The sequence below is a fragment of the Stegodyphus dumicola genome, chromosome 9 (genome assembly GCF_044657685.1).
Source record: "Stegodyphus dumicola isolate Sdum_Otavi_A_Nest chromosome 9, ASM4465768v1".
NCBI lineage: Eukaryota > Metazoa > Arthropoda > Arachnida > Araneae > Eresidae > Stegodyphus > Stegodyphus dumicola.
The window spans coordinates 60530524-60552442 of NC_140776.1; the positions used below are offsets into that span (position 1 = coordinate 60530524).

A 21919-nucleotide genomic window follows, 5' to 3' on the forward strand; every position below is an offset into this window, starting at 1 on the left:
TAATCTATTACTGATTTGTTAGCTATAACCAGCTTTTTTTTTCTCTGTTCAACAGATGTTAATTCTCTTAATCAGTTGTAAGTGAACAATGGTGCAGTTACAAATGGACAAATGTTACCCTGGAATTACATTGCTTTCAGAGTGGATATTCTCTTGTTACAATTTTTAACACCGCATTGTCATTGTTTATCTGTTTTCAAATAAAATACCTTATTGTTTCCATTAATATACATTCTTTTTGATGGATATATCCTATAACTTAGAAAATAATCTACTGCTTGCTGTTTTGTAGACATCACGTCCCAAATTTTAATAATTTTTTTCAAAATGCAAGAAAAAATTACAGCAGTAACAATTAATTTATATTCTTGTTCATAAAAACAAAAGGTGGCTGAGGAGTCATTCAGTCATTCAGAACAAATAAAGTCAATCAGGTAAACAAAAGAGTTCATCAGAGTTACATCAAACAAAAGTACAGATGTATGCTGTGTGTTTTTATGCAACTTTTATCCATGGTTAAATCGAGTAGCTTAGCAACAGTTTCATGGTTGCTGGGAAGTACTGTGGGAGATCTAGCAAGCAAAGGAAAAAGATTATTTGAAGGCCGTAGCTGAACAGAATCCAGTGGCTGTATTAACTGTAAAAATTGGCCAACAGAGATATTTTCCCCATTGAAAATTTTCTGTTTCTTATAAAACACTTCTTTATTATTATTACAGGGAGTGGCAGGGAAACTACCTTATTTTTAAAATGAATAACACAAGTAGCGTAAGCACTGTCAGTTTAATTTTTTTCCAAGTTATAGAGAGACACACATAAAGTTTTTTTTTATTATGGTTTAAAAAGTAATATCATAAAGGTAGCCTCCGTTCTGGTCAATGCATTGAGATAGTCGAGTTTTGAAGCTTCTTTCCACTTTTACCAGCATATCAACGGTTATGTTGTCGATAGCAGTTTGAATATTGTTCTTCAGTTGAGCCAGGGTTTTTGGATGTTAAAGATTTCAGATAGCCTTACAAAAAGAAATCACATGGGGCTAAATCAGGCGAGCGCGCTGACCACTGACAATCGCCTCGTAAGGAGATAAGGCGTCCAGAGTAATGTTCTCCAAAAAATCATGGTCCAATGATGCCTATTCTGGACAATGCACACCAAAAAATCACACGTTCTGTTATAGAGGGGCTGCTGATGAAATTCTCTGGGATTCGTGCCACTCCATTATCGCATGTTTTGCTTAAAGCATGCTACAACCGGAAAGATGAAAATGAGCCTCATTGCTAAAGAACACAAGGGCATCATGAGGCGTATTGTCAAGAATGGCTTTGCATGCATTTTTTCGTGAAAGAAAATCACATGGATCAAGTTTTTGCACCACTGCCAATTTATAAGGATGAAAATGCAGTACGTTGAAAAGTACGACTCCACGGAGAACGTGCACTCCTCTCTCGTCCACTGCATGATCGGTACTAAACCTACATGATATAAAACTTTAGATACCGCTCTTTTCAATGAGCACCACTCCACCCTTCTTGGAATGAATGTTGCTAGATGGCGTGCGTTTCAAATAAGGAAATTTCCCTGCCGCACCCTGTATTTGTGACCTAAATGGTACTCAAACAGAAACTTATTTTAAAAATTTATAATATATCTGTGAATAGTAATTTCTTTTTTCACCTTTGGTGAGAAGTAATAATGTCAAAAGTTTTAAATATTGTATTTATTTTATGTATATCTTGTTTTTACATGGTTTAATTTTATAGTCCAAAATTTAGTTATTTTTTCTATCAGGATAAAACTCGACAAACATATAGCGAAGAACCAAGTGATGTTTGTTTCCCAGAATTTGAAGATCTGACATCAGTGTAAGTTTAATTTTAAACAGATTTTATGTAAATTTTCCTAGAAAGTTGCATGATTATATCACATACTCCATAACTTTTAAATACACTGTAAGGTCAAAAATATTCACACATTCCCAAAATGCAAGGCTATTTGCAATAAATCAAAATTACCTAAAAAATTAAATATATGCCTAAAAACATATTTACAAAAATGTTTTTACAATAAAAGAGAATTCTAGTAAAAAAAAAAAAAAAAAAAAAAAAAAAAAAAAGTTATCTTGTGAAACACAATTCACTCAAGTAGACTGAAAAGATTAAACATGATTCAGAGTTCCTTAATTGTTGATTGTATCAAAAAAGGCTAATACCCTTTGAAAGTTGGACTTATTTCATGGAATCAGCAGCATTCAATGTTTTTTATAATATATCTTCAACTGACCAACATATTCAATGTGTTACAATAATTTTTTCATTACAATAGACTTTTACTCTACTTTTTCTGGGCTGGTAATCTCTTTAGTTAATAAATTCATTTAATCTTAGCTGTATTAGTGTTAGATTTTGGTTCTGCAAGTCCAATTTTTAGTAATTTTAAAAGTGTTATTTTAATGTGTATATATTATGTATAGCACTGGCGCCATAATTTTTTTACACCTTAGGTAATCAGTACAGTTTGTACTTCATATGAATTAAACATAAATTCAAAGCAAACTATGATATGAACTGAATAGCAGGATCATAGTTTGATCCTGCTATTCAGTTCACTTTTAAACTCGAGACTTGCAATTCTCTTCCGTTTCTCAACATTCTGGTCACATGTAACACATCCAAATTCAGTACTACGGTTTGCCTTCCATCACACTTCAAATCATGTCATCGAACTAAACAAAAGTTAGCTTCATTTTATTCCTATGTTTTCCTCGCTCTTCAAGTTTGCTCCTCCAAACTATCCCTTGATGAAGAACTAAATTATTTAAAAGTAATAGCTATTGACAGGGGCTTTTCACCCTACATTATTAACCAAGCAGTTAAAAAAATGCTCATCTCAACACACCAAAAGGCACACTCTTGTTTTAGGAGATTATAAAAATTCCGTTGTCATTCCCTTCTTTCCATCAATTAGCTATAAAGCTGCACATATTTTGCAGAAATTTAACTTTCGAGTCGTTTATTCTCCCATCAATAAAATTCCGAGTTCCATACTCAAGGACCCCATTCCAGATATTAATTCCTAGGGTATTTTACAGGATTCCTTACCAGTGTGGTTTAATTTACATTGGCCAAACTAAGAGAGTCTTAAAATTTCGTGTTAAGGAACATGAGGCATATGTTAGAAAAAAGGAAACACAGAAGACTTCTGTTGCTCAACATTGTTGGTCCGAAAATCACACTTTCAATTTTTCTGCTGCCAAAATTATTCAAAAAACATCTTCTATTGGTGAACTGGATTTTCTAGAGGCATTTCACATTTAAAAAAAAAAAAAAAAACCTTTCCATTCTAGTTAACAATCCTAATTTCAATCACCTTTGTCTTCAGGCTTTAAAGAAATCATGTTTTAGTTCTGGTTTCATCAACAGATGGTGCCAGTAGCTTGTCTCCTGTCCAGGCTTTCTTATCTTATCATTGTATCTTATCTCGTTCATTTGCGCTTTTACAGCTGCGGATGATGGTTCGTAAAACCATTGGAACTAGTCCTTTGAAAATTTGAAAATATAATGCTGATTTTTGTTGTTTGACTTCTAAATTAATATTTGTTTGGCGTGTTATTGCATCTTAATCATTTTAGATATTGGACATCTGAATTATGGACTTAGTATTGTATAATCAAAAGATAATAATTAAATCAAAAGTGGTGCGAACTAGCTAACAGAAAAAATAAAAATCAAAATTGAAACAAAATGTTAAAACAACTCAATAAAATTACATAAAACTATAACAAATAGTTGAAATTTCTTTGGTCTTTTTTTCAAGAAACAGCCAAAAAATTTTTCAATAAAGTTTCAGTTTATATTTCTGAATTATATCTAAATGATTAAAAAAAAACAAAGTCATGAAATAATTCAAAATTAAGGGCAAATAATAACAAATTTAAAGTAATTTAAAACATAAATACAAGGCCATGAAAATTTTCTTTTGTAATATTAATAAAAAATGCAATTAAAAATCAAGCTTAAAATTTATAAAATTTTAAAACATCTATCAAAACATAATCTGTACCACAGGGACCTTAAATAATAATGCTGTACAAAAATTAAATGGTATAGAATTAGAATCCTTAAAATTAGAAACCAGAAAAAACAAAGGCGAATGAGTAAATTAATATTTTTACAATAGATGTTGAGCCTAAGAAATGTGCAAAAATGTGACATAACTGTTATAAAATAAAAGTAATTAAATTTTAATGTCAAGATTTAAGGAAACAAAACAAATTTATGTTAAAAAGTAATTTACTTAAAAGTAAATAAGAATCTGTTAAGATAATTTTTTGCACAAATAAAGTTTCCATATTGAAGAAAAGTGATATAAAAAAAATAGAAGGCAGTATGCTTAAATTTGGAAAATAATTGAAAAGACAATTAGCCCAAAATTAGGGAAAGAAATTAATTAAATAATAAACTGAATGCTTCTTCAATGGCCAGACAGTGCAGGATGGGCCCTTGCCTTCTTCAAAAATCGAATTTCAAGCTCTTCTATCCTTGGCCATGGGCATCCAGTTAGTTATTTTTAAAATTATTAAGTCTGTTTCCAAACATTCGAACCACCTAAGTTTAGGTCTCCGTCTTTTTCGGGTGTTTAATGATCTGGACGAGATCTTTTTAGTTATACGATTTTCATCCATTCTGCACAGGTGTCCTGCCCATTTAATTCTCTGAATCCTTATATATTTTACTATATCTAGTTCTTTAAAAGATTTATAGAGTTCAGAGTTAGTTCTTCAAATAATAAACTGAATGGAAAAGGAAATTAAAAACCTGCTTAAAAAGTTTTTCCTTAATTCCATTGTGATATGCCATGAGTTCAGCTGCTCCTTGGAAAAGACCCAAGAATTTTCAACTATTTGTTATAATATATATTTTTATGTTATTTTGTTTTCGCTTCAAGTTTAATTCATCTTCCTTCCTGTTAGCTAGTTAATCAGATTATGATAAACCCTTGCTGAACATGGAGGTTATGTTATCAACATTGTGCGTACAAGAAAATCACATTCCACAAAGTTAACTTTCTGTGAAAAAATCTAGTTAGCTATAGTTCAGATTTAGAAAGTATGTGCACTTTATACAAACCTAAATATTATTGTAAATAGAAGGAAAAAATCCAGAAAATGTTCATTGAAAGGGTTTTTAATACTGTTTAATAAGTAGGAACATGATACAGTTATTTTTTTAAATAGCTGGTAATTTTTGCTTTGGATAATGCATACCTGCCAACTTATACGAATTTTTCGTAATTTTTATGAAAATGCGTTTGTCTTTACGTTTTTTTTCCTTTTTCAAGTGTTTTTAGTGATTTTTGTCGAAATTTTAGAATTTTTCGCCAATTCAGCGATTTTTTTTTTTTGCCAATTGCATCGTGTTTTACCGCCAACTACCGACTACTTCAAATCCAGTAACCTGCGGTGTCTCCCAACTTGCCGTTTAACCAGCCAATCCAATGCGCTGAACTTGTTTCTCCCACTCTTTTCTTTGTGGGCGCCAGATTATTTTTTTCGCGTTCGCTTCAGCAGCAAGGGAATTACTCAGCTCGGACTCAGAAGCGTGGATTGTCGCATTCTGGTTTTTTTTTTTTTTGTTTGCACGTGCTACGAATTTTCTTAATACGTCGTTGTTACGAAATGAGTTCAAAAAAACCATATTCTCAATATTTTTGGCCTGCCTACAAAGCCGAATTTCCAACAATTAAAGAATCCTTCAAAGGAAATAACTATGCATTTTGCAACGTGTGCGTGTGCGACTTCATAATAAGTCACGGTGGAAGAAGCGACTTTGTGAAGCATGTTAAGTCTAAAAAGCATGAAGTTAATGCTTCGGCTTCGACAATGTCAAAGAAAGTGGATGATTTTTTTTTCAAATTCGGCTACGAATTCGGATGCCGATGTCATTTTGGCAGAGTGTTTGTTTACTGCATTCCTCATCGAACACAATGTGCCGCTAAGCGCTGCCGATCACGCTGGTCAACTTTTCAAATGGATGTTTCCTGACTCCAAGATTGCTCAGAAATATGCTTATGCTCGCACGAAAACATCTTCTATTGTGAATGAAATTGCTTGTGATGTACAAAGTAAAACGATAGCTGCACTCCAGAATTCAGCATTTTCGGTGTCAATCAATGACAGCAACGACAGCGATTGGAAGCTTTACCCCATTGTTGTCACATATTTCTGTGATGTTTCTAATGAAATGAAAACTCATCTTTTGCGTCTTCCATTGTTAAATGGAGACGCTACGGGGGAAAATATTGCCTCCTTGGTAATTAATGAGTTGAAACAACTTAACATCCCAATATCAAACTGCATTTCATTTGGTGCAGATAATGCTCATGTCATCGTAAGTGACAAAAAGGGTGTAGCCTCTTTCCTCAAAAAAGAACAAAATGAATTAATTGTTATTGGATGCCCATGCCACTTAATTAATTTGGCAGCAGAAAAAGCTGCAGCTGTAATTCCACACAGTAATGCTGAGTGCGAGAGAGTCTTCAGTGTTGTGAAGAAAAACAAAACTGTGTTTCGTTCTTCAATTTCACCAAAAACTCTAGAAAACATTTTAATTGCTAAATGTTATGAGGAAACTAATTGTTATGACAGAAAATTTTCCAAAAAATTTTTGGCTAAAGCCAAAAAATGCACTCTAAATTCATTGCAATAATTTTTTTGTGTAACATTAAGTTCTTGTTTTATGTTTCCTAATAAATTTTTTAGTTACTACTTAATTGAGATTTACTAATGCAAGTACAATTTTCTTTTTTCTATTTGTATAAATTGTTATTTTTTTAATATCAAAGCATGATATTAATTCTTCGTGTTCTTCTGAATTTGGGGGAGAAATCTGAATTTTTATCTTTAGAGGTTGGCAGGTATGACAATGTCTGATGCAACTTATTAAATATTTTTCAGTAAAAATTGCAAAGTTCTTTTAATACTTCTCTTAAAGTATCCTCTTCTTTCTTCATTTGGGTCAATCTCAATTACAAAATCAGACAATTCTTGTGCCATTTTTAACAATTTGTTTAACCTCTATGCTAAAAGCTCTTTATCGTTTTGAGTATTGCTGCTTTCATCGTCAGCTAGTATTATATAATCATCCAGTTCTTCCAGCTTTATCATTTTCATCTAATTATTAAATTTCCCCTTTTTTCATACCTGAAAATCCTTTGTCACCTATTGGTTTTGCAATCTGTACAATTTCCTTAGCTTCATTTTCAGTTGATGGAAATCCTTTAAAATTGTTGACAACCTCTGACCAGAGCTGATATCAGCAAGCATTCATTATTGATGAATTCATGCAAATTTATCACATCTATGCAGTATTTTATGTTAAATTGCTTCCAAAATACCATTAGTGTGTCATGCTTTCCTTCATTGGTGCTTTATTTACAGATATGTTAACATGCCTGGTGTAATAGGCTTTGAATGTTTTTATGATTCCTTGATCCATTGGTTGGATTAAGGAAGTGGTATTTGATTGAAGGAATAAAAACTCTACATTTGGATGCAATGTTGTGAGGCCTTCAGTATCTTGTCCTGAAACATTATTGAGAATTAAGAAAACTTTTAAAGCTAAATTTTTACTGTTTTAAGCAATGTTTGATTTTCTTTTAAAGAAAGAATTTTCAAACCAGCCGTTAAAGAGGACTATTGCTATTCAACCGATGCTCTGCAACTTACCCGCATACAATTCAAATTCTTATATTGAACAGATTAAATGGAGACAGTTAAGGTAATCTGTGTATACAAAATTGTGTTCTGCAAGTTTACATTTGGTAAGGGTTTACCGTATTTAATTAATTTTGTAGCATACTGCATGACTTAAGCAATCTCAATTTTGAAATTTCTAAACTCTTATTTATATAAGGTGTATGTATGAACTTACCAGTATGGATGCACACTTTTAAAATAATTCTACTTTAATTAAACTTAGGAGATAATATAATCAATTAATCAATACGGTTTAGGAAATAAATTATTATATATGTATATATATGTACTTATATTCTATACACATAAACACATGTATATTTCTATTTATTATTTGTGATGGAAGCACATTTATATTCTTTTGTTGAAATTTATCGTATACTTTATACATACATCAATAAAATGAAAGTTTTCCTTCTCAGTATTAATTATTTCTGTATATAGAGTTATGTGGATGGATTTTATAACTACAACTGAAACAAGATTGACAGCTTTTGGTTGCAAAGATGGTTCTGTGATAGTAACTTATCTAAATCTTATGCCAGGTAGTATTCCCCCAAATTTAACTTTTAACAAATTGATTATAAATATTTATTCTCATTATAATCAATTTGATAATCTTTGGAATTAGACTTTTTTTGTGCTTTATTATAATGTCACTTTAGAAGTCAGAATCCAGTCATCATGGAAAATTCAACATGATGGCCCAATATCGTTTGCAAAGCTTTTTCAAGATTCAGTCAACTCTTCATCTCAAGGTAAATTTTTTAAATCATAATACCATTTTGAAACTCTGTTGTGATTTTGAAAGATTCTGGAAGAGAAATATGTAAGTGATATTCCAGGTTCACTTTCAAATAGAGCTTTTCAATTAAGGGAAACTTTAAATATCTCACTGCATTAGAACTAAATTAATATTTATGGTTTATTTATAAATATTCATTGGCTTGATATTTACACAATGTAAAAATAACTTTTTAAAAGAAGTTACGCATAAATATGCTCAAAGGAAACCCAAATGAAATAATGGATGCAGATGAGTTGCTTTTTTACTTTTTTGTGTTAAAAAAAGGAAGTACTGTAATCACGAGAAATTTCGGGTATCAAAAATATCCATTTCGACCGCTCTCAAATCTGTTTGCATGATATCTGCACACAAGGACAGAATAAAGGATGCTTCCAAAATCTTTCAATTTTTTTTATATCATTTTAAATGTTTTGTCTTCATAAAATTATCACCAAGTACATGAGCTGGGATAATTAATTAATACCAATTTTTCTTAACTACTTATTAAATGCCAGTTTTGAAATAACTGAATATGAAATTATTGCTGTGAGAATCTAGTTGCATTTTGCAAAACTGCATATTATATTTATGTCAAATATTTTTAATGCTTAATGATCTCATATGTTCAATATAGCATAGCACATCGTTATGTTTTTGATGAATTAATTAGAAATGAACAATTTCATATTTAAAACTGCTGGAGAAAATTAATTATGTTTATTTAATTTGAAAAAATTATAAATACTTCTAATTGCTTTTTCCAATATTTGATACAGATTTGTTTTTAATGTTTGCAGTCCTATTTTTTTTAATATCCCAAAGAACGTGTTATTTCCACTGTGTGAATTTTATGTCCTAGTAGAACAGAAATTGTTACTTGTAGCAGGAAATATTTGTGATCCATATTTATGAAATATTTTGTAAAAACTAATAATTTAATCTGAATTATTAGGAGGTGATATGAACATGGATTCTGTAAATTTATTTGTTGGAAACACTTTGGAAGTATCTGTTGTGTACAGGTAATTACAAATGATTACTTTTAAATTTTTTTAAAAAAACGTTTGTAGCATTAATTTTAATAGCAATATAATATTAATAAAGTGTTCCTTGTATACTCTTTTAGGTAGGCATTACTAAGGCAAATAGATTCTAGCAGCAAATTATTACTCAAGAATATTAAATCTAAAATTTTTTCTGAATGGTTAAAAATATTTATGGATTTAAATTACTGTAATTCATGCTATAGCCACAATTTACTTTGAAATATGTGTAATTACTGATATAATTGAAAGTAAAAAAATACTAATTATCTTTTCTATGTATCTTATTAGAGATATTTTGAAAAATGGCCTGGATTTATCATCACAGTACTTTTTGCCTAACAGTAATAAATATGACTGTGCTACATGTGGTTTGATTGCGGATATTGATATGGATGGGAAGAATGACTTATTGTTAGGCACATATGGTCAAGTGAGTATTATAAAATTTCGAATATGTGTTTGTGAAATATGATTTTGTATTTTCTTCCGTTTTGTTTTCCCTCAATAATACAGTTATCTTTTCCACTATTATATTTTATCAGTTTCAAGTTAAAATACATAGCCAACATTTCTTTTTCAAAAATGAAATTTTTCTTGTTTGTATGAGTTAATCCTTTCACTGCTGAAAACAGAATAATATGTTTTATAAAATATATGCCTGCCATATTGAAGACTACTTCATGAATTTTTCCCTTTGTTGAAAATATTTAGTGCTTAGCAGAATCATCACATAGGAATTCAGCAGAATGAATTTTACATTGGCTTGTATAAGAATATATATTCAGAAACAAAAAGATTAAAATTCTGTTTCCTAAGATGATTTTCTTATGAAAAGTAACAATTTATTTTTTTGCAGCATTGCAGTGCATTATAAATGGAATTTTTTATTAAACTGGATACCTCTGTATCATAATACTAATAAATCTAAATAATTTTAGATTTAAAATTTTTAGGAAAATAAATAATTATCAACATTAACTGTCTTACATTAAATCTATATGAGGAGAATATTAATTTTTTTCAAATATGAAAAATAATATAATATTATTAGTGTAATCAGGATAATAACCTGAAAGCAGGGGATAAAGTATAAACAATGTGTAACTGATAAGTAATATATTCCAGTTATTTTAGCAGAAATATTTGTTATTTGAATCTTGTAAAGAAATGTTATTAAATGGAATCAATGAATAAATTGATAATTAAACTTTATATTTTCCAGTTTTACACAATTTCATTATTCATTTTTAGTCTGATAAAAGGCTTATCAGTAAAACTTATTTTACTTTAATTAATTTATTAGACTCATAATTAAACTGATAAATTATCGATTAGATGGTAAGCAGAAGTTTTAGCATTGAAGTGAATAAAACAATGAATATATAAATATGGTAATACATCAGCCCTATTTGAAAAAGTATGTGAAATGTAAGAGTAAAGAAGTTACTGAAACTTTGTCAGTAATTCTTTACTTAGTTTCTCCTGGTTATCTGAGTTAAATTTAATTTAAATAATTAAGGAATTTCTTCCTTAGTGATCTGTCAGCCTAATGTGGGAGACAAGATGCCATTGCATTTTATCAAATCACATGCCTTAATCTTCAGATCTTAATTTGATGATAATAAATATAATTTTATATGTCCAAATATGTAACTGTGTAGAAATAACTACTGGCTTGCAATTCAGTTTCCATTCCGTGAATAAGCGTTACAATTACCTCCCAAAGTAATTAATTCACTATATGACTGTTCAAAGTGAGTGATTCACCAAACCAGAATATGCCATGTGGTTAAAAAATTTCAGAAGTGTATTTTCTTAATCATTGGAACTGCCAAATAATTAGGGCAATAAGTTATAACAAATAAATAATGGCAATGATTATGAACATTTATCCATTTAAAATATTATTTCTTTGCTTAGAAGAATTTAAATAGAGTATTTTGTTGTGGTTATGAATTAAAAGGTTAACCACAAAAAAAAAAAAAAAAGTTAGGCTTTGCAGAAATGGCAAACAGAAATCCTAAATTTTTCAGATAAATTCTTAATGATAAAATTTAGTGTTTTACAATAACCCAAATGAAAAATAATAACCATCTAGGAGGACGAGAAAAAATTCATTTATGCAAGATAACACTGCTTTTAAAAGCTTCAAATAATAACTGTGTTGGCAATCTCCCTTTTAAAAAACTGCAAGGGATAATTCACAGATTTTCATTTGAAGGGAAAGTAGACTCCATTTCTACAAAGCAACAATAGATCTATGGAGTAACAATTTAATTAATAGTAATGAAAAATTTTAGGAATGATGAATAATGCCATAAAAAGAATAAAAAATAATGCCATAACATGGGGTTGAATAAAATTAGTAACACAACAACCTTAAATTTGGCATGGATTTAAGTCAAGATCTCAATCAATTTCAAAGGCAACAAGGTACAGGCTGCTCTTCATCAGGAGCAAAGAAATCTGCAAGACTGGAAAGCAGTGGTCATAACTGTCATACTTATTCTCCACAGTAAAGCGAATGAGAAGGTAGCACCATCTATCGGCAACTGTATTAATGAAATTCAAAAATTAAGTTAATAGAATTTTAAAAGTATTAGGAAGAACTGGATTGGACTTAAAGCCATTAAAGCAAGATAAATCTGTTAATGTGAAAACCCTCAAGAAAATTCAATTCAGCGATTGAAGAAGCTTTCTGAATGCTTTTTGCAGACCCAAAGTTAAAATTGTGATTAAATTTCCAACAGTGATTAGCTATTGAAGATTCGTTAATTTTGCCTTTTGGGACATAAGATACATGTTCCTTGATAAGAAACTTTAATGCTCTTGTAGTTTGGTTGGTGTATCTCAAACCACACTGACACAATATGCTATAAATTCCCAAAGAATTAAAGTTAGAAATGGAATCTCTAAGAGTCAAACCACGAAATAACATTAATAACCTTGTCGTGCTTCCTTCTGTCTGTTATAAAATTGCATGCGTTCTTCATAATTTTCATTTCTCGCCTATCAGGAAAATCCACGGTTTGGCTTGTAAAGATTCCATTTCTAACTTTAATTCTTGGGGAATTAATAGGATATCATGTCAATTTGGTTTGAGATACATTAGCCAAACTAAAAGAGCATTAAAGTTTCCTATCAAGGAGCATGAATCTTATGTCCGAAAAGGCGAAATTAACAAATCTTGGAAAAAAGATCCCTTACGACATTGCCAAACTTTTTGCAGCCACTCATGCATGATTGTTTCACACATCCAGCCATTCTCGTTTGCACAAATAATTATGTCATAAGAAAAATCTCCCTTCGGAATAGTTTTTCCATTAAAAATGATCATCGGCTTTAGCTTGTCACCGTTTGTGGTGACGTTCTTTCATGCCTCGTCGTAAACACAGATACAGTTTTTGCACCAGTTTCATCAACAGTTCTGTTTGCAGTAGAGTCGAAAGCTAACGCCGTTTCATCTATATTTATTATCTGTGACCGAAGAAGTTTTTTTTTTGTCAATAATATCTGTCACATATTTTAGAAAAGATGCCTTTTTATCCTAATCATTGGTAATTGTTGCTCGACTGTTGTTCTAGTACGCACAGAAATATTTTTTCTTTTCATAAATCTGCTATATCAGCAGGGCCCTTCTTTGAAATCATTTATGTTCATTTGTTTTGCTATAAATTTTGCTTGTAAGCAAATTTTTACAGTCAAAATTGCCATTTTGCGAGGCAGGTGGGGTTGTGTCCGCCTTTAAAAAAATTGCAGAAGAGGCAGGAGTGGGGAGAGGATGGGTCCTGGAAGATTCATCGAATGGCAAAGGAGAGAGACTATTGAAAATGATGAGAATGCTGATTTGAAAGGGGGGAAGAATTCTTCTGAGATCCTGTTTAGGGTGAATAAGGCATGTAGGTCCATTCAAGGGAAAGAATGTAAACAAAATATCGTTCGCAAAAAGCAACTGAGTGGTCTTTTGTGTGGGAACAGCACCAGTCTATGTACAATGACAAGGCCATCCAAACTATGTACAATGACAAAAGTTATTCAAACTATGTACAATGACCATCATAGGAAATATTTTATTTTTAGTGCACTTAAACGCTGCACCCGGGAAAATTTAAGTTTTATACACGTAAACGCCGCGCCATTTCTTCTGGAAGTTACGGTAAGTAATAATTGTGGTAATTTTTTTAAATAAAACTTTAATTCCATTATTAAAGAATTGTTTTAATATTTTGCTATGTTTCCATTAAAGTGCTATTGCCACCCTTTTTTGTTGTTATTGTTTATTAGCAAAATCGTGTATTGACATTTTAGTGCTTTTTCCAGTTCTAGAATATTACTCCAGTTGCTCTTCTCTACATAATACAGTATTTATTCAATAGAAAATATTCATTTTCAAGTCTTAGATTCTTTTTAACCATTTTGTATGTAAACAAAACTACTTCACTACAAATAATGCTTATAGCAGTTGTAAGGAAAATTTGAAGTAGAATTATAATATTTAGAATTTAATTTTAGAGACTATATTTTAGAAAAGCTTTAAAAATTCACAGCGACTGCCTTTCCACTTCTCGATTTCATTATCCCAGGCAGTAACAAAAATAAAATTCTGAAGTATTTCTCTCTCAGTGAGGAATGTTTCCTTAATAACATCATTGAAATTATAATTTAATTGTCATTTGTATTTTCCATTCAAAAGTTTTGATGGAGTAAGGAAGGTTAGAAAAAAAGTGAAGCTATTGAAGTTTTTTGTAATTTTGCTAATTTACTCTGCTTAGCATAAAAAACAGCTTTCTTCTCAATTCAGCTTTATACCACAATTTGGCATCACCAATGACTTGAGAGGATTAGATGACTGAATAATAGCAGTTTGACTGAGTCAAATCCAAAACAGTGAGGTGGCTGCCTTATGTGTAGTGTAGAGTGTATAACGTACTTACACATGCATGAAGTGAATATGAGCCATTTCCCTTTTAATAATGTGAATATGAGCCAGTTCCCATTTGTTGTGCCCTTCGTAAAGAATTTTAGTGCTCCATGATGCCATCCTACCTGTTAGACTGTTATAATCCAATAAATCACAATTAATCTTTCTGCTGTGAAGATCCATATAATGATCCCCTTATAGTATATTTAAAATGAAAAATGCATGCCACTTCCCCGAAAATGTGCTATATGGAGTGCACTGCCCCTTTTGGCTATACTACTAAATATTAGCATTATACTTAATTTATAAAAGTATTCTAAAATTTTTCTACAATTTAATCAAACTGAAACACATAACATCTTAATTAATACTTTCCTATAAAATTCTAGTTAGACAGGATGATTAAAAGCTTTTGTTTACAGTTCTATGTACAACTAGGTAATTTAAAAACAATTGACAGGAATAAATATTCCCCTCCCCCCAAAAAATAACTTTTTAGAAAAATGCTTTGCTAAACTGCAGAAAAAAGCTGTTTTCATATATAGTCCTACAGATGTGAGATTCGTCAGCTATAGGATTTTTATTGTATTTCCTCAAAATATCAAATGGGATTTTGGATGTTTTAGGAATTGATGCATTTATTTTCTAATTCTGCAGCTGCATCTTATAAAATTGTATTTTATTCCTTTTTATAGCAACTGCTAGTTTATAAATGGAAGGAAGGTACAAAGGACAAAAAAGGGTCTTATACTTTATTTCACCAACAACTATTTCCTAATCCATTGTTAGCAATGAATTACGTCGATATAACTGGAGATGGCCTGAAAGAATTACTTATTCTTACTACAAAAGGCCTTCATATTTTACAGGTGAGTTTGAAATTCCACCACACTATATATTATTAAATTTATTTGCTGTAATTAAAATTACCTAATGTAACTGATCAGCATACTAATGAGAAAGCACTGAGCTTTTTTTTCCCTTTTCATAGGAACAGTTTATGCCATTGCATTGTTTCAAAAAAATTTGGTAGAGTTTAAGCATAAAAGGTGGCATGAGACTAAAAAATTCACGTTTTGCAACATTTAGTTTTATGAATAAGGAATTTAGAAGAAAATGACCTTGTTTAACTGAATAAGAATAATTATTTATTTTTAAATTTTGCATGTAAAAACTTATTTTAAATTTTGTGTAATTCTTTAATATCTGGATCTGAAAGCAACTGTTATTATTTCCAGTGTAGAGGAAAAGGTACTCTTCTGTTATTGGGATGGATGTATGTGTTCATGTATATATGTACATACGTATGTATGTATACACACGTACACATGTGCATACATTTCTGAATGCAGTCACGATAACAGAAGAGTACCGAGGAAAAAGTATGTTTTGTCCTGCTTGGGAAGTATTGCCAATTCACAATATTTTTAGTTTCAAATTTTTTATAATTATATGTTATATGAATGACTATTAAAAATGAATAATCTGTGAATATGTGTATGTGTTGTACTTTGGAAAAACAGTAGCATGTAGAGCTAATAGATTTTGAATGCACATATTCCTGCATTCAACCAGACGTGCCTTTAAGACAAATCTTAAATTTATTTATTTTATGCAAAATTAACGAAATTTATATTAATGATGCACATGACAGAGAGCTTTCAGTGTCAAGGATATTGTTTCAAGTATCTCATTTCAGCATTTCCTAGCCTATTGTTTGAAAAGAAAAGAGTTGGTGTGTTTGATGGACCACAGATTTGGCAGCTCCTTAAAGATGAATATTTCATCGGAACAATTATAGAACTTTAAAAGAATGCTTGGTTGGTATTCAAAAACATTGTCAAAGAATTTTATTGGAAATACACGAACATAAAATCAAAGCAAAATTGTCCAGCAACTTTCGGACAGCTTTAAAATGCCTGGTTGCAACATGAGCATCAAATTGCTTTTTTTTACACAGCCATCTTGATAACTTCCCAAAAAAATCTTGATGCAGTCAGTGAGGAGCAGAGTGAGTAGCAATTCCACCAAGATCTGAAGGTTATGGAGGCAGTGTACCAAGGTACATGGGATGTACATATGATGGCTCACTATTGTTCAAGCATCAAATGAAAATGTCCACAGATTAAACACTCCAGAAAAAGCCATAAGTGAAAATTTTTATCTTAATGTGTTGGTTTACCATTTGGGAAAAAAAAAAAAAAAAAGCAAAATTTAACTTGCAGTAACTATATATAGCCATTGTGTGAATAAAACTATTCTTTGTGAACAGTATATTTTGCTAAGTTTTCCCTTAATATGCATATTTTGCATGACTTTTGAGACAAAGGGTGTCCTGTAGCTTAAAAAGCTGACATGATAGACAAAAAGGTTATTTTTAAATTCAGAGACCAAAATTTATTAAAAAACGAGTAACAGATCTAACACAAAGAAACTGCTGTTCCTTGGTATTATTCTTTTTATAATCACTGACATCTTTATAACTCTAAAAATTATGTACAGCACAAAGTCTGTAATCCGGATATCCATTATCCGCAATGATCTATAATCCAGACCTCAAAGCTACAAACTTATGCATGCACGTAATGTGTTTACCCATGCTCGCTTCCAATAGTGAAGAAAGTGACAGAGAAATTATTGAAAACAAAAATATTTCGATCAACAAGTTAGTCGGTATTCTCGACACGGCAATTACGGGACTTGAACAGTGGAACTTTGTAGCTGAACAAGAAATTATGTTTGTTTATAGAGTTAAAGAGAAAGTATTAGCACAAAAAACAAAACAACCTAAACAACTTACATTGAAAGAAATGTTTAATATGTTAATTACAAATAAATATTAAGCTTTTTTTTTGTAAATTTTGATACCCTTTAGGTCATAATTGCTCTTTATTTCATAAATTACAGTTTCATATTTTTAATTGTATAATTTCTGCATGCCATCTTACCAGATTTAAATTGATGATCTATAATCCGGAAAAAACCTCTAATCCGGAATCACCGAAGTCCCGACGAGTCCGGATTACGGACTTTGTACTGTATTATGTTAAATTTAATTGCTCATGGAATATATACAATTTATAGCTATCTTAAGGTTATAATTTAATTATTTGTTTGTTGAAATGCCCCTCAACTGTTCATTAATCTATTGAACTAAAAGTAAGTACACTAGTGTGTAAAACTTAAGCAAAAATTAATTTTTTAACATACAACCATGAAATTGTTGAAAAGGACTTTTTGCATTGAGTACAATGAAAAGCCACTCATTAGAAAGGTGACGTGCATGCAAATTTTCAGTACCATGATGCCAGAGTTCTGCAAGTGAAAGTGGGATTGTTAATACAGTTATAGTTAGTAGAAAACAGCAGGGTGCTTTCTCAGATGAAACTTGAGAAGGGGCACAGTTTGATGCCTGTTGTCCAACAGTTTGGAACTGATAAAAGTGTTATTTAATCAGCTTTGAAAGCCTTCTGAACAACAAGTAGAACTGTAAGAAAGCTTGGTGCTGGTCAGCCAAAGGAAAGATCAGTGACTGATGACTAATACATTGCCCTGCAGGCAAAAAGAGATTGAAATCAGACAATGAGCAACATTACTCAACAGTTTTGCATGACAACTGGATGAGAGGTATCCCAATGTACTGTGGCTAGTTGACTTCGTAAAGGTGGCCTGTTTGCCTGCAGCCCTGAATGCTGCATAGCATTGACAGCAGCACTACTTAGAGTGATGTAAAAAACAAAGAATGAACATGGAGTCACATCCCCTTTACCGATGAGAGTTGTTTGTCTAACAAACAATGCTTGGCATCAGTTGATATGTAAGGAATACACTTCCATACCCCTAACAGCATGGGAAAGAGACCATTGAGGTGATCCTGGCATGCTTGTATAGGGAGGCATTATGACGGATGGATGGAAGTCCATTTACCATTACTGCTATGATTTTTTTTTTTTTAAATCCAGTAGTGGGTACTTGCCTATTCAGCATTGGCCACTCCTAAGGCCACAATTGGTGGCCACCGTTGCTTCCTATAAAAGGACAGACAGTTACAACCATATCTTCTCCGGGATTCGAACCTGTGCCCTTCGGTACTACAGTAGGCTCCCTTAACCACTTTACCGTTTGGGAGGCACTGCAATGAAGTGAAGTTATCTTCCTCCACCTGTGTCTTTTCCGTGGTGCCACTAGTTCTGACTTTGTTTTTATGGATGACACTGCACAGGACTCAAGCTGTTGAGGAAGTTTTTAAAAGTGAAGATATTCATAGAATGGATTGGCAAGTGTACGTCCTGATTTAAATACCATTCAACATGCATAGGATATTTTAGGGAGACACCTGGTGGCATGATCTTACCTCCTGGAGAATACTAGACAACTGAAGCATGCTGCTTAAAAAATGGGAACTCTTACCCGAAGAACTGTCTGGCACTGAGTATCAAAAGATAGTGTAACACAACCATTGCAGTTAAAGGAGGGTCACATCATTTACTAAGGCTCTTTAATTTGTTGTTTTTCTTCGTGGCCAGCTTTTTGCACAGTAATTCTGTCCTTTTCTATTTGTTCCCTACTGTGTGCATCCCATTAATTTTTTTGCTACTGTACTTTTCATATCGTGCCTCTGTAGTATAAATTTCATGTCACCCAGTTGACTTTTCGCAGAATTAAGGCCAAAATCAGGAAAGTTTTTTAAGTTTTACACAATAGTATATTTTTAAATCCTGTATACAGTGTCTCACAAAAGTGATGGGACACTTGTGCTTTACAAAAGGAAACTGTAGTAAAATAAATAAAAAAAGGCGTGTAAAATTTTTTTTGGGTGTGTTTCATACTTAAATTTAGTAACAATTATTACATAATATACATTTTCTCAAAATATTAAAATAAAAATTTAATAAAAATACAATTTTTTAGAATGGAGCAAAAAATGGCTCACATAAGTGATGGGACACTTAATTTTCCATCAAATATTTATCCAAAAATTTTCCTTTTTAAAAGGTTTTAATATTTTGTTGGATATCCTTTTTACTTTTAAAACATGATCTTCTTGGGATGGTTTCGACTAATTTTTTTGTGATTTCTGGAGTGAGTTTACCCCATTCTTTTTGAAGCACCGATTTTAATTGTTGTTTTGAAGAAATGGTGTGTTTGCGAATTCTTGATTCCAATTCTTGCCAAATATTCTCTATGGGATTTAAGTCTGGAGATTGTGGTAGTGTTTTTATTATTTCAGGACAGTTATACAGCAGCCAGAGTCTAACGTTCAAAGCAGTGTGCTTGGGATCATTGTCCTGGTAGAATTGTTATGAAGGTTCAATTTTCATGCTGAAGATTTCAAATTTTGATTTAAAATGTCAATATACTTGTACTGATCCATTATACTGTCAATAAAAACAAGATTACCAACTCCAGCGGATGACATACACCCCACACCATAACTCCTCCTCCACCATGTTTTACTGTTGGCACCAAGTCCTGTTTGCGAAATTCTTCCCTGGATTTTCTTCACACCAAGATTCTACCACCAGAACCAAATATATTAAATTTACTCTCATCAGCAAATATATCTTCATTCCAGTAATCAGAATTCTTATTTATGTTGGATTTTGCGAAAGCCAGTCTGAGTTTTCTATTCTTTCCTGGCTGCTCTACCGTGATATCCAGCAAATCGAATTACTCTTCTAATAGTCTCAGGATTAACAATTACTCCATATAATGCTTGTAAATCAGCAGCAACTTTAGGAGCACTCATTCTTGGATTTTTTTTAATATTTCGAACGATAATTCGCTTTATTCCATTGGATAGCTTTGATGGTCAGCCAGATCTTCTTTTATCCTGAATCATATGATTCCTTTTATATCGTTTAATGATACTGAAAACTGTTGAATGACTCAAGTTAACTGTTTCAGCAGTTTTTCTAATAGATTTTCCACATTCAATATGCAAATTAATAACTAATTTTCGAATTTCAGGCAAGGTTTCTTTTCGTTTAGCATTCATGGCTGCTGCAGAGCTAAAAAACACAAAAATTCCAAAACAAACTGGAGTGAAATACTCCAGACAATTTTATAAATTATTGCCAATTGCTTTTGAGTAAAACTAAAAACCCCAAAAAATATTTTTATTGTAGTACGTAGTAGTATCTAATGGTGTCTCATCACTTATGTGAGCCATTTTTTGCTCCGTTCTAAACAATTGTATTTTTATTAAATTAATATTTTAATATTATGAGAAAATGTACATTATATAATAATTGTTACTAAATTTAAGTATGAAACACACCCACAAAAATGTTTACATGTTCTTTTAATTTATTTTATTACAGTTTCCTTTTGTAAAGCACAAGTGTCCCATCACTTTTTTGAGACACTGTACATTTTGATTACTTTCCAATTATGACTTATATTTAACTTTTCTTTTTTATTTTTAGCATGATTTGGAGAAAGCTACAGAATTATGTATTCAGAGGATGAAGTGTCTTTTACAGAACCTATTAAATGAAGAATTAGAGAAAATCCTAACTGAAGATTCTTGAATGAATTACACAAACAGTATTTTGAAGCATTCCCCTATGATGAGAATGATAAGATCAGTAATACACAAGGAATATAATTTAAACATGTGAACACAAAAATAATATATCTCAGTTCTTTATACTTTTTTTACATAACTGTAATATATTTTTTGATATTTTACAGTAATTTTATTGAAGCTTATATAAACTGTGATATGATTTTCTTTTTGAAATAAATGTTTCTTTTTTTAAACTTTAAAATATCATTTTTAGCAATTGCAGTATTACACACGATATTCTGCACTGTGCGCAAAAAATGTCTCAACTTCTTTGCATGCTGAAATGATGTATTGCAATGATCTCAAACTCAAATTGCATATGGGCCGCATTGCACAACCTGGAAGGCCAGATTTTTTTAACAAAATTTCAAAGTAAATTTTAATTTAATTTCAAATTTCATTACTACATACTTTATCAAAACACATAAACAATAATAATGCAGAGGAAAAATTCAAATTTATTTTGCTCAGTTTCTATTCGTAACAAATTTCTCTTTGTTTCTTTTCATAATTAAAATGTAGTACAGTACAAAGTCCGAAATCCAGACTCGTCGGGATTTCAGATTTTTCCGGATATTAGATCATCAATTTAAATCTGGTAAGATGGCATGCAGAAATTATATAATTAAAAATATGAACTCGTAATTTATGAAATAAAGAACAATTATGATTTAAAGGGTATTAAAATTTACAAAGAAAATAAAAGCTTAATATTTATTTGTTTACTTTATTAAACATTTCTTTCAATGTAAGTGGTTTAAGTTGCTTCCACAAAAAATTCAAAAAGTTCCTTTTTCTTATGTCATATAGAGCTGACTTTCCAATGCCATACTCCTTGCAT

At 31.1% G+C, this 21919-nt stretch overlaps 1 protein-coding gene across 4 annotated transcripts in view; it reads left to right on the forward strand.

Annotated features, from left to right (window-relative positions):
• LOC118201174 (KICSTOR complex protein kaptin-like) overlaps positions 1-21272 on the forward strand; it is a 54498-nt gene extending 33226 nt beyond the window's left edge. For all 4 annotated transcript variants that reach the window (XM_035373223.2, XM_035373220.2, XM_035373224.2 and 1 more), the window contains 7 exons: positions 1789-1862; positions 8198-8298; positions 8419-8511; positions 9493-9562; positions 9875-10016; positions 15203-15376; positions 20936-21272. In XM_035373223.2, the coding sequence (XP_035229114.1) occupies positions 1789-1862; positions 8198-8298; positions 8419-8511; positions 9493-9562; positions 9875-10016; positions 15203-15376; positions 20936-21040 (759 nt within the window). In that variant the 3' untranslated portion in view covers positions 21041-21272. The remainder of the gene's footprint in view (positions 1-1788; positions 1863-8197; positions 8299-8418; positions 8512-9492; positions 9563-9874; positions 10017-15202; positions 15377-20935) is intronic.
• The last annotated feature ends 647 nt before the right edge of the window (positions 21273-21919 follow it).